This window comes from Branchiostoma lanceolatum, chromosome 7, assembly GCF_035083965.1.
Source record: "Branchiostoma lanceolatum isolate klBraLanc5 chromosome 7, klBraLanc5.hap2, whole genome shotgun sequence".
Classification (NCBI taxonomy): Eukaryota; Metazoa; Chordata; class Leptocardii; order Amphioxiformes; family Branchiostomatidae; genus Branchiostoma; species Branchiostoma lanceolatum.
The window spans coordinates 16,109,347-16,122,213 of record NC_089728.1 but is presented as its reverse complement, the minus strand read 5'-3'; the positions used below and the strand labels follow the sequence as shown (position 1 = coordinate 16,122,213).

General features: G+C 40.3%; 1 protein-coding gene across 1 annotated transcript in view; it reads right to left on the bottom strand.

Moving 5' to 3' along the window:
• Positions 1-4,012: 4,012 nt before the first annotated feature.
• LOC136437892 (prokineticin receptor 2-like) overlaps positions 4,013-12,867 on the bottom strand; it is a 32,917-nt gene continuing 24,062 nt past the window's right edge. Inside the window, exons 3-4 of the mRNA XM_066432462.1 lie at positions 8,450-8,647; positions 4,013-5,563 (exon numbers count right to left, since the gene is read on the bottom strand). Of these exons, the coding sequence (XP_066288559.1) occupies positions 5,122-5,563; positions 8,450-8,647 (640 nt within the window). The 3' untranslated portion in view covers positions 4,013-5,121. The remainder of the gene's footprint in view (positions 5,564-8,449; positions 8,648-12,867) is intronic.

The window sequence follows — 12,867 nt, the reverse complement described above, 5'->3', positions numbered from 1 at the left end:
TATAATCAGCTACTGCAATGTCAAGTGCCTGCGACGTTGGGGCATCACAGGAAACGCATGTAATACCATCAGCGTTATGTATGTATGTATATATATGTATATTTGAGTGTGTGTGTGTGTGTGTGTGTGTGTGTGTGTGTGTGTGTGTGTGTGTGTGTGTGTGTTAAAAAGTACGAAGGTCGACATAGACGCGCGGGCATGTTTGCAGAGTGTACAATGTAAAATTTTCTTAACCCGTGGTACATATAAACCTTCTTTAATAGGCCGAACGAAAACGGCAGACATCTAGGCATACAGCCATCAGCGTATATGGAGTATAGATGTGATATAGATTGCTTCCACGCTGTATCTTTTTTTTAACCTGAAATGGCTGTTACTAATCGTTGCATTGGTGAGTAGGCCTTGGCATTCACCTAAGAAAGGATGGTTTGAAATTTGGATGAAGATGATGCATAACTGGCAATGTGTACTCTTGAATTGAGTTATGTGAAATGCATGGTGACAGGATGTGAAAAGCTTTTTCTGGTCTGCCAGTCTGTTTGTGCATAGGATATCTTAGACCTGACAGTTGTTGACATGCACCTTTGACCCTGATTGATGCAATTGACGTAAGCCCCTCTATGAGCGTTTTATGTTAAAGACAACAATACAACATGATAAAGCATGGGAGAAAATTGCCACTATATATATATCACATTCATACTGCACGCATGCTGATAGCTGTATGTATATATATGGAAATATGTCTTCTGCTTTCTTTCCACCTATTGAAGAAAGTTTGGATGTATACTGGTGCTTTCAGTCAGAGATGAAATAGATACAATGTACACGACTGTGTAGGCCTTGGAATTCAGGGAAACGTAATTTAACATTTCAATGGATATTTAGTGGGATTCTGTTTCTCGATATTTTCCTAAATTTCGCTGAAAAGAATTGTCTGTTTGATTTTTCAGTCTACCGGAGAAGGAGAGGGGGACATCATAGATTACCATATCAGAGATTTACAAGGCAATTGCCCTCTAGCTTTCAACCCTCTGATGACAAATCACATTGTCATTCTCCATAATAAGGGGAAACGTTCACCAACTACAGTATCAGTAGTCATCAAAGATCCCTCAGGGAATAAAGCTCGTTCCTACCCAATGCCTCCATGTCATTCTAGATCTATGTATTTCGGTCTCCTTATGTGCCATCCCTGATCCCAAAGAAATAGAGAGCATCAGTCTTGAGAATATGGTTTCGACTTGTTGCATACAGTTTCTGTGCTTGCCCAGATAAAGTTGTGCCCCGTTGATATCTATACATTTCTGACATATATCAAATGCTTTCATTTCACCATTCGATACTAATTTTTCAACATCGCTCTATCAGTGGAACTCGTTGCCACCAAGTACTGTTACTGTAAGAGCTGTCTCTGAGTTGTCTTCGGCATTCCAATTGGTGTAGTCTACATTGACAAGCTGATATGCCCATGCCCATGCTAATAGTATTGGATAGGACATCGTCTTACAAGTAGATATAGAGATTGAATTTAAAACGTTTCAGTATTGCCAAACCAAGGAGGTTGATAAAATGGATTCCAGGCTACTCCCAGCACAGAGCCAACACTGGTTGGGGAGTGGTCGGGGGATAAGTCGTGGGAAGGTCCTGAATGTGTGGTAGGGACTCGAAGAACGTAAAACTAAACCTTTACTATTTTGTTCGATTCTATGACTGTTTTTCTCTATGTAAGGAAGTTACTATCAGACGGTTGTGTAACTGACAAGCCTAGGGTGACTACATCGATCTAAAATAAGTCACAACACGAATAATGGTTTACTTCACCAAAATATCATTTATTCAATCATCCAAATAATCATACATCTTCAGAAAGCACGAATTCTCTGTGATTACACACGGTACAAATATTCACTTATGGTTATAATTACATCCAAAACTGTTGTATGTAATGTTTGTATCATACTCAGTACATCATGCTCAGCAGAAAACTCGACTAAAAACCAAACCATGCAGGTCTTTTCAGAAGATAAGTCATTCCGTCTGCGTGATATTCAAACAGAATAGAGTTCGGAATGGTAAGCAATTACAGACAGAGGCACGTTTTGAACGATGTTGTCCCATCGCCAGCGACGAGTTACTGCGCTTTTTCAATGCAAACTTTTTAGCAGCGTTTTCATATCAGAATAAATATCTGTGAGGAGCTGAACAATATTTGGAGTATGAGATATGACCTAGAATATGACAGCAGAATAGATATGGTCATAGATGATACACATATCTATATCAGGCATCTTTTTGAAAGCAGTTCTGTTAAAGCAATCACACTAGATACCCAGCAATGACAATGACAATGGCATAAGATAGATATCGTCGACTAAATAGAATACTCGCCACAAAGTAGACTGAAGATCCGCTGGGCTCAGTATATGATGACTATCTACTGATCTCGACCACGGTTATTTATAAGTCCTTTAACACACTGTCAAATAAACAATGAGTGAAGAATTCGATTTTTGTATGGAAAATCGTTATCGTCGACTAGATAGAATATTCGCCACAAAGTAGATTGAAGATCCGCTGGGCTCAGTATATGATGATTTTCTACTGATATCGGCCACGGTTATTTATAAGTTCTTTAACACACTGTCAAATAAACAATGAGTGAAGAATTCGATTTTTGTATGGAAAATGGTTATGCTTCTACTGAAGAGGTCTGGGTTCAAGTATTGACTATGCGGTCTCGTATGAGGACCAAGAACGTGAATAGATCTTCAATACGGAAGAACTCTCATGGACACTTAAGCTGCTTTGGTGAAAACTTGTTTCGCAACGAAACTTTTTGAAGTAGACTGCCTCATAGCCCAGTGGTCTTAAATCGTCTTTGTGTCTTCACCAAAAGGGATCATGATGCTGCACCATAACGAACACAATGAATCACAACGGAAAAGGAATCAATATAATGACCACAACTGGCCGATAAAGGTTAAACGACCCTACGAGTAAACATCAAAATGAATCCGATCCGTCTCTGCTCTGAGACTTTGGTACACCTTCCATCATCAATCATCTGCTTTGAAGCACATGGGATGTCATTTGTCTCCAAAATTGCTACCATAAATCATGCACTTGTACGTCGTTGAGCACGTAGTGCGTTGACGTTGGTGTTATCTTCTTGGCAAATTATCTAAACTCGAGCCAGGTTATTGCCTCATCACAGACACATAAATCAAAATCAAATATTAATGATTGTATAGCAGTTCTGGTTGCAGTTCTGGCTTTCTTCCTGTCGCTTAGCAACCTGGTGATGTATCCCTACTGTATTATGACGATATATCTTCAATCAGGTGCCAGCAACAAATGCCCATAAACTTCCAAACTCGTCCATTCAATTATAATAATCTAAAGAAATGTGCGTTTGACTAGGAGGTATTTCGAAATTTTTCACGGACCTACCACGATATGAACAAGCACAACAAGGTACAGCCAAACGAACTAAATATTAAGCAAACTGTCACTGAATTTCAGGTAGTAAAACACGTGACGAGTCTGATTATAGTTAATAGGCACATTTACGTATACTACATTTCTATGCTCTATTTACAAAATATTCTTCGGAAAAAGGGATAAGAAATAAGTGTTTTTGACCTCTGAATGTGTTTTCGCTAAAGCCTTAGGTTGGAATCTATTTCCACTTGGTGAAAACGTTTTACTGCCTATGTATGCATCGTCGTCTGCAGATATATCAAAACCATCGATAGTGACGTCTAGGGCTTTGCAGCATTATTTTTGGCACTTAGTAGCAACTTCCGTCAATATATTTCCTTTCATTGACATTGTGATGCAATTGCAACCACACAATTTCTTAACTCTAGAAACTCGGAAAAAATAATTTTGATTCCCCAATCTTTGCAATTGGTCGGTAGATTCGTGCAGTAGCAAAATATTCTTATTGTATCCACAAGGAGATTTAATATTTCGTATTTCTCTATTCCCAAGTCCCCCCCCCCCCCGAATGAATGGCTGTCGCAGCAGATGAAGTTTCCAGCAGTTGCACTCTTCATAGAAGGTTGCGTTACATATTGTGTAAGCTCGTCCAAACTTCCGAGTACGCATGCGCGGCGACAGGAATTGTGGGTAATATGTCAAAGGTGAAGGCCGCTGACTTGTTAACAGTTCTCGTTTCGACCATTCTCTTGATTTGCATAACAGTGTCTAGTCGTGTTTTGTTTATGTCTGTCTCGAGGGCCTTCACCTTTGGTATATTACCCACAATTCCTGTCGTCGCGCATGCGTCCTCGGAAGAGTGAACGAGCTTATAGATAAGATAGCTGAGCGAACGGATATTTGACAGAATTCGAAACGTTCTCGAGTTCTCCTCAAGCCCCAAGGTCTCTCAAGGATCTCTCAACAATCTCTTAGATATTCCAATGATCAATGAATTTTTTTAATTATCTCAATAACCTATGATTTTTGTAGCTCATCAGTTGCCCCCAGTCTGTCTTGTGAAAATGTGGCCCTTATGGCCTAATAGTGCAAGCAAGCAATGGATGACTGTTGGTGATGTTATTTGTATTATGTATAACCAAGCCTTGTTAGTATCATTAAGTGTTATGTATTTATAGAAACGTGCTGTTAATTGTTTCTGTGGCTACATGGCTCAGAATATAAGAGTAGTTTATACCACGTACCAGTATATGTCTTCAGATCTGTATAAGTCAGGTGAGAGATTGCGATCTGACAGAGACAGACTCCGATCTAGATCTCTACTGGTAGAATTGGCAATCTCTTATCCTGACTTACAACGTTATGTACATAATTTAAACTGCAATCTCTATATCGCTACATCATCTGCTAGGGCCTCTGCAGCGATTCGATCCGTTAATTCTAGCCTTCACCTACAAAAATGTGTAGTTATAGAACTTTTCATTTTCTTCCACTGTTTTTGCAGCTCCGAATCATTTCAAAGTGTCATTTTGAAAAATAGGCGGAAAATGTCAGTCAGGAACATGACACTTTTTTTTCTTCTTCGTTTCATGGCGTCCATTTCGGCACGTTCCAGTTCTGCCATGCCTTCTGGCAGAGAACGATGACTACGAATGCCGCGATGTGCCGTACGAGTAGTCAATGGGGACCGCTGTGGGGGTTGTTGGTGATCCGGCGGTTCTTCAAGTCGATGAAGAGCTGCTTCATGTGCTGGCGCACGGCGCTGTTCATGCCGATGTAGATGATGGTGTTGACCATCCCCTGCGCCATGCCCAGGGCCTCCACGATGAAGAACAGCGTGGTGTTGTAGCGGGAGACCAGTAGGAGGTGAGGGGCGAAGTCGCGGATGATGGCGTAGACGTGATAAGGCAGCCAGCAGACGATGAAGCACAGCAGGGTGACGATGAGCAGCTGGATGACCTTCTCGCGGTGGTGCTGTCTCTCCGGCGGGAGGTGTCCGGCCTGGCCGGTCTGAGGACGGTACCAGATGTGGAGGGCGATGCGGATGTAGCAGAAGCACATGATGATCACAGGCAGGACGAACTCCAGTAGGAATAGTAGCATGTAATAGGCCTTGTACCTGCGGGAAGAAGCAACAACACGTTTACGTCGATGAATGTTAGACATCCAGGCCAGCAATAAGACACACAAAAAAGGCAGTTACTCAAGCAACTGACGTTTCAGGTAGCATGCACTACCTTTTATCAGCGTTCATTCCCCAACATCTAAACGTGTTTTCGCCAAAAGAAATCACTCAAGGAACTGGATATGATTATGGATACGGTCAGGCGTCACTGACAAAAGGAAGTGGATACTACCTGAAGAATCTGGCCGTTTTCAAAATCCTACCCAGTTGCTTGAGCAACTGTTTTTTTTGCGATAACATGTTTTATCTTTAGGGGACAAAAACGAATATCTGCTATGTGTTTCTGTATTGAGAACTAACATTATGGAGAACTTCAATGCGAATACACAAACTTGAGATATGAATATTCATTGTTGTGAATATCTCACTGATTTTGTCTGATGCATTTTCCTCACCGGTTATTGATAGGAAACATACATGCAGCAGGAAATTGAAGACAAGAAATGAGATGACGTCTTTGGGACCTTCTTGAGACCTTTTGATTACATTTATTTTTCCATAACCACAGATGATTGCCTGTAGAACGATGTGCAGTTAATGCCGGAACTGAGTATAATTATACATGTGCTTCATTCAGTAGATAAAGTAGTTACCCTCCATTAACATTAATCCGCCGGGTTACATAAATCCGCCATTTTGAAAAACAGTGGGTTTGAGAGGTCTCTAGTGAAGCATCCTCCAGGTATTCAGAGTTTAGGTATACAGGAATGAATTGTACTAAGACACGCTGGGTTGGGGATATATTTGGACGTATTTTGTAGGGTAGCGTACTTATGTGACCCTTGCGGAATTATGTAAGTAGATGTTATATAAGAAAATGTCTGCATGAAGTTTGAAAACTATTAGATGCAAAAGTATCAAAGGTCAAGTACATTGCAGGAAGGTCAGTACATGTACCCACAGAGGTTCTTAGGCGGAAGTGAAGGAAATCCTTGCAATTTTAGTAGACGGTTCATGTCTGTAAATTGTTCACCCCTACGGCACTGGGAAAATGTTTCCTTTGAGGTTTCTTGTGTCATGTCACGTAATAGTTGCTTATCGTAGATGTAAACCCTCTATTATCTATCTAGATAGTGATAAAGGAGTCTTTCATGGGGCTGCATGTACTGCGAATCGTTTGATGTCGCCTCATTCAGAACGCCACTTAGCAGCAATTTACGTTACGGCCAATCGGGGGCGATTACGCTAAGCCCTTGACATTGAAATTGGCGGTGAGATTTTATCTTCTATGGATAGATACAGATGAACGACAGGGGAAATTTACGACGACTCCTATCAGATTCTCGTAATCACCGGCAATTTAAAGAGAAGTCCCAGACGCGCGAACAGCAACTCTCATGAGAGCTTACATCGTCACGGAAGTGTATCACTGCACAACATCAAGGACATATAATTTTGCTGGAACGTTTTGGGGGGGTAAAACTTTCTGTAGACGATAGCAAACCTTCGCATTTGAAAAACTGATCACAGGCTCACGTACTTCGCATTGACGTCATGAGCCGTCTGGAAAGTACGGGAATTTCAAGTCACCGTCAGGCCCTTATTGATACAGGCAAGCCATATCGACGTTACATTTTCAAGTCCTGTATTATTTGTTATCATTTGACATTTTTATGGTTGAAATGTAATTCTATATAAGGGGTTGAACCCCCAGGAATCTTTGAAAAGCGCCACCAGGCGAAATGTATTCCTGGTTAAATAAATAAACTGAAACTGAAATTTACGCACATACAAAACATTCGTCTTCCCATTTTTGCAAACAACTGAACATGCTCACAGTTGCGAAGAGGTCGAAACTTTGGACACAAACTGTGAATCTAGTCTGAACTGTCTTGATAATAATTTGTTTTAATTATGTTTAATTTGGTTTCAGAGTAGCAACATAAGTAAGATAATGATTTTTTTCCGAATGATAATTTGTGCAAATAATAAAAAGTTTGTTTTCAAATATTATTTGTAAAATAAGTGCGGGATTCAGCACTTTGGATGCAACGTACTTGTCTTAGTTATAAATCTTTAGCTTCAGGCGCTAATGATAAACCACTGGGATTATGATAAGCATAATAACACCTTGCTGCTAATCCCGGATCAAGCTAAGGGTGTCATTCTTTCCATGTCTTGTGATAGATTAATTATCTTCAATTGTTGCTTAATGAGGAAATGATAGTATTGGTAGTTTGATGTAATTAGATAGAACTCTCGGTAAGCCACTTAAGCCCACAGACATTTCGGTCTTGATATCATTTAAACCTGCTGCGCAATTGAACTGTGGCCCGAAATAACATGGTAGCTCTACAATCTATCTTCAAGTTGTGTGTCTTGGCAGTTTATACAGTCCGTGGGATCAGCGAATCTATCAAGTAAAGATAGATCTGATAAACTATAAAGCCTGATGGAACAGTGTAGCGTAACGAGTTTCACGAGGTGTAATCTTCTTTTTGTCACAGTTGCAGCCTCCCTTTTTTTCCTCTGTAAGTTTTGTATAACTTCCGTGTCTTTAAAAGTACCATATCTAATACCCACAAACATTTTAAACGCAGATCAAAACTTGGATATTTCTGTGTTGTCATGAATGTCGAAATAACATTCTATATGTAAATATGATGTCTTGAATAAAAAGTTTGTTTTCAAATATTATTTGTAAAATAAGTGCGGGATTCAGCACTTTGGATGCAACGTACTTGTCTTAGTTGATCATAAGAATGATCACAATAAATCTTTCATTCATTCATTTGTTCATTCATAGCTAACAGAAATCTCAAGTTAATCAATAGCCGATCTAAATAAAGTAAAATAGTCAAAGCATAGACCACCGCTTACATGGGTTCCAGGCGAGCCGGCCAGATCTGTCCGCAAAAGTTTGAGCCGGTGGCGGTGTAGGGGAACGCTCGGGAGTAGACGGCAGACGGTACCGCCAACAGCAGAGACACCAGCCACACCAGCAGGATCTGAACCACCAGGTACTTCTTCGAACCACTGTTGTCTTGGTTCGGCAGATGGGTAAACATCGTCCTGTACCTGTCCAGGGCACAAAAGGGCAACTTCAGATGTTATCAGCTACTTAGTAGTCATGCTGCGTCTTCCTTTACTTTATCTGTGTTACGCTGTGCGTCTAAGTTAAAAGCTGACTTCTGACTTAGAGGATAGTGGAAACTATTTTGAGCTGCAATTTTCAGTGCTAATGTGGCCTTAACGTGGAAAGAGGGTGGGAGAAGACTTTGCCATCCTTTCTCCCTTTTAACTCTTGGCGAGTCTAAGTGTAGTTTGCTGTTAGAGTTATTCACGTGCTACTTTCACACTAAATGCTAGAAGTCACGTAGGCAAGTTGTGTACGTGCAGAATACGTTAGGTGGATGCACGATCGTGCTCTGCAAGCAAAATGGGTAAACTTTTGAATATTCCGTTTAGTGTCTAAGGCCGGAGAGGTGTCGCTTTTCCTTTACTTGCACTCGGCACGAAAATTGGGCTTTACCAATGGCGATAAATATCAGGGAAGTCTGGCTGCTTTTGGTATTTGACGTTTTCGATAATCATTTAGGAAAGATTGCCTGGCACTTAATCGTAATGAGTATAAAATGAATATTCCAGGCCAGAGCGGTGTTGCTTTTGCTTTACTTGCTGTGCACGAAAAGTGGGATTTAAAAATGGCGATAAATATCAGGTAAGTCTGCATGCTTTTGGTTTTTGACGTTTTCGACAATCATTCAGGAATTTTTTCCTGGCATTCTACCGCAATGAGTATAAAATGAGTATTCCATTTAGTGTCCAAGGTCAGAGCGGTGTCGCTTTCGCTTTACTTGCACTGAACGAAAAGTGGCATTTTCAGATGGCGATAGATACCAAGTAAGTTAGGTGGTTCTGGTTGCTTTTGGTATTTGACGTTTTCGACAATCATTGAGGAAAGTTTGCCTGTCATTTTATCGCAATGAGGCAGCCATTCCCAGACGTACCTGTTAAACTTAATTACCTGGGACATAATCACGTATCCACATTAATTCAGGTCTAACCGCACAAAAAGTGGGATTTACCAACGAATAGCGATTATTTAAACAAGTCGATCTATAATCATGGCTCCACGTATCACCCAGAGCAAACATTACCAGAAGTACTTGGCATGTATCATCATTTGGTAAATAACACTTTTCGTGCCGTGTTGTGAAGAGCTTGCAGATGAATCGTGGTGTGGTTGCAATAAGACAATTACAACATACTTTGCCCTACTGTTGCCACATTTGCCAACGACAGTATTTGTTAGATTTCTGATTTTAGACGTTTCTGATCATGTATTGAGAAGCTGGGTAGATTCTGTAATACGCTCGTTCACACGTCCGAGTACGCATGCGCTGCGACATATTACCCACAATTCCAGTAGCCGCGTATGCGTACTCGGAAGTTTGAACGACCTTACCGAAAGTTACTCGTAACTTTAACGACTATTTAAAGTCAGAGGCACTTATTTCTCATTGACTCTTACTTCTCGATGGCTTTCCTTTAAAAACTATACAATACTAAGTCTAATTAAAGCTCAAAATTGCACCTCGCAATCAAGTTGATTAACTTATAAATTTTTGTTAGCTGCCGGCGCTAATGATAAACCACTAGGATTATGATAAGCATAATAACACCTTGCTGCTAATCCCGGATCAAGCTAAGGGTGTCATTCTTCCCATGTCTTGTGATAGATTAATTAGCTTCAATTGTTGCTTAATGAGGAAATGATAGTATTGGTAGTTTGATGTAATTAGATAGAACTCTCTGTACGACACTTAAGCCCACAGACAGCTGTGTCATGGGATGCCTCATTTTAGATGTACTACCAGCAGTCCGCACTTACGTCTGATTAACAGTCTTGTCAATTCTGAAGCTGAATTGATATTGCGTGACCCACTGTGGAAACTTTAATGATTGACAAGCCTCGAAGCCTTTAACCATGCCAATTAGCATCGTATCTTAAAGAGGTTCTACCAATCTTCTGAAACTAATGAATGTCACCTTCATATCATATCTTCACGGTTAACAAGAGCTGAAACTGTTGCACGCAGTTCTATAATTGACAAACTTGATGCCAGAAATCTTCCTTATGTGACGCCCTTCATTCTCATCTTGTTATTCGGTGAAGCATATGAGATTTTTTTCCACTGTGAAGCATATGAAACATGATGTGACGACGTTGATATGAACACCTCCAAGCAACGCTTTAGTGCTCCCGTGATTCCAATAAAGGCGATGTAACGAACCTGTTCAGAATAAATGGTGCTAGGTGCGAATACAAAGGACCTCGTGGGTAATAGCTACGAACTGTGAGCTTCGAATGCTTCAGGTTATATTGAAAAGCAATGAACGCAGTTACTCACAACGCAAAACTTTTTTCAATAAACTACGTTAGTGAGATGCGGATGGGGAATACACGCTTTTGTCTTGTCTATATCGCTTGAACATCCGAAGTACAAAATTGTTTTTCCCCGGTTCGGAAGCAATAGAAAATTCATTTCGGTCTTGATATCATTTAAACCTGTGGCGCAATTGAAATGTGGTCCGAAATAACATGGTAGCTCTACACTCTATCTTCAAGTTGTGTGTCTTGGCAGTTTATACATTCCGTGGGATCAGCGAATCTATAAAGTAAAGATAGATCTGATGAACTATAAAGCCTGACGGAACAGTGTAGCGTAACGAGTTTCACGAGGTGTCATCTTCCTTTTTGTCAAAGTTGCAGCCTCCCTTTTTTTCCTCTGTAAGTTTTGTATAACTTCCGTGTCTTTAAAAGTACCATATCTAATACCCACAAACAATTTAAACGCAAATCAAAACTTGGATATTTCTGTGTTGTCATGCATGTCGAAATAGCATTCTTCTATATGTAGATATGGTGTCTCATTCTCAATCATCCGTTATCATTGTATACCCTACAAAAGTGATCGTTTAGCCCTACCCGCGACCCATCATTAACTCCTGTACGCAAACAACAGGAGCTTATTGACTCATTAACATTAATCAACTTTGTCTGGACTTTGTCTTATGTTGCTTCCTATTGGACTATCCAAAATTGTATTTTATTTTTGCTTATCACTTCATATTTCATTATTAACAAGACTAAACTTTTCGTCCAACACTATGAGAGAAATTGGAACTTACCCCAAATTTTCGGTTGACTCCATCAACCCTGTTCACGGAATGACCCGGCTACTGCAACGTGACGTCAGCGACACGTGATCGCAGTAGCGGGTCATACGTGCCAGATACGTGCCTCCCCCCGTCTCTGTTCAATTTGGAGTAAGTCCCAATTTCTCTCATAGTGTTGGACGAAATGTTTAGTCTTGTTAATAATGAATTCTACCAACACAGATGAACTTTCATGCTAACTTCATTTTCGTTGTTAAAAACCGGCCTGCTGATTGACAGATCTTGCTTAGTGTCACTGATGAAAGGTACTGGATGCTAACTCAAAACGTCTGATCGTTTCCAAAGTCATGAAGAATCCACTTACGTACTGAAGTTACACTTTTTGGTGTATTTTATTACCTGGAAGTCTAACCTTCATCGTTTAACATTGGTCCATTTACCCCGTCAATAAACACTATGGTACATTACCTATTAGCCTGCTATTTAACCTTCGGGTATTAATGTGCGAATATAAATTATTGTTATTAATCAATAGTGCCCCTGAGGAGGTGAAGCGAATGCTGAAAAGCTTCGCTGCACAACCAATATGTGAACCATTGATGTGAGTCTGACGATGGTATTTTCGAGGCATTCACTTTATCATCACATCCCACGCGCTTTACATGCGAGCAAGTGACAGGCTATCAAAAGAGAATATGAACGGCCGGTGTGCTGAATAATGAGAATATGCGGCGAGTAGGTCAGCCCAAAGGTGAAGGTGGTTACAGGCAAACCCCGTTAACATTGATATATATATATATTTACATGTATGATGCGTGTTCGTAGTGTAAGTACACTGTCTTTCGACCGTTAAACGACTGGTGATCATGAGCGACTCAAGATTTGATTGATTGCTCAACGCGTGTCATGCATAAAGATTTTTTAATACTTTTTTTTGTGTGCTTTATTGTCTTTAAGGCCATGATTTTACATTGTACATCATATTCCAATAACAAAACCAAGGGTTACACTTTCAAATACAATTTTGGACGCTCAGCGATCTTGTGGGAAAAAAGTGCAAAAGGTCCATGAAGCCCGAAAAGGCTTATGCTAAGCCCCTTTGCTTTGAATTTAGC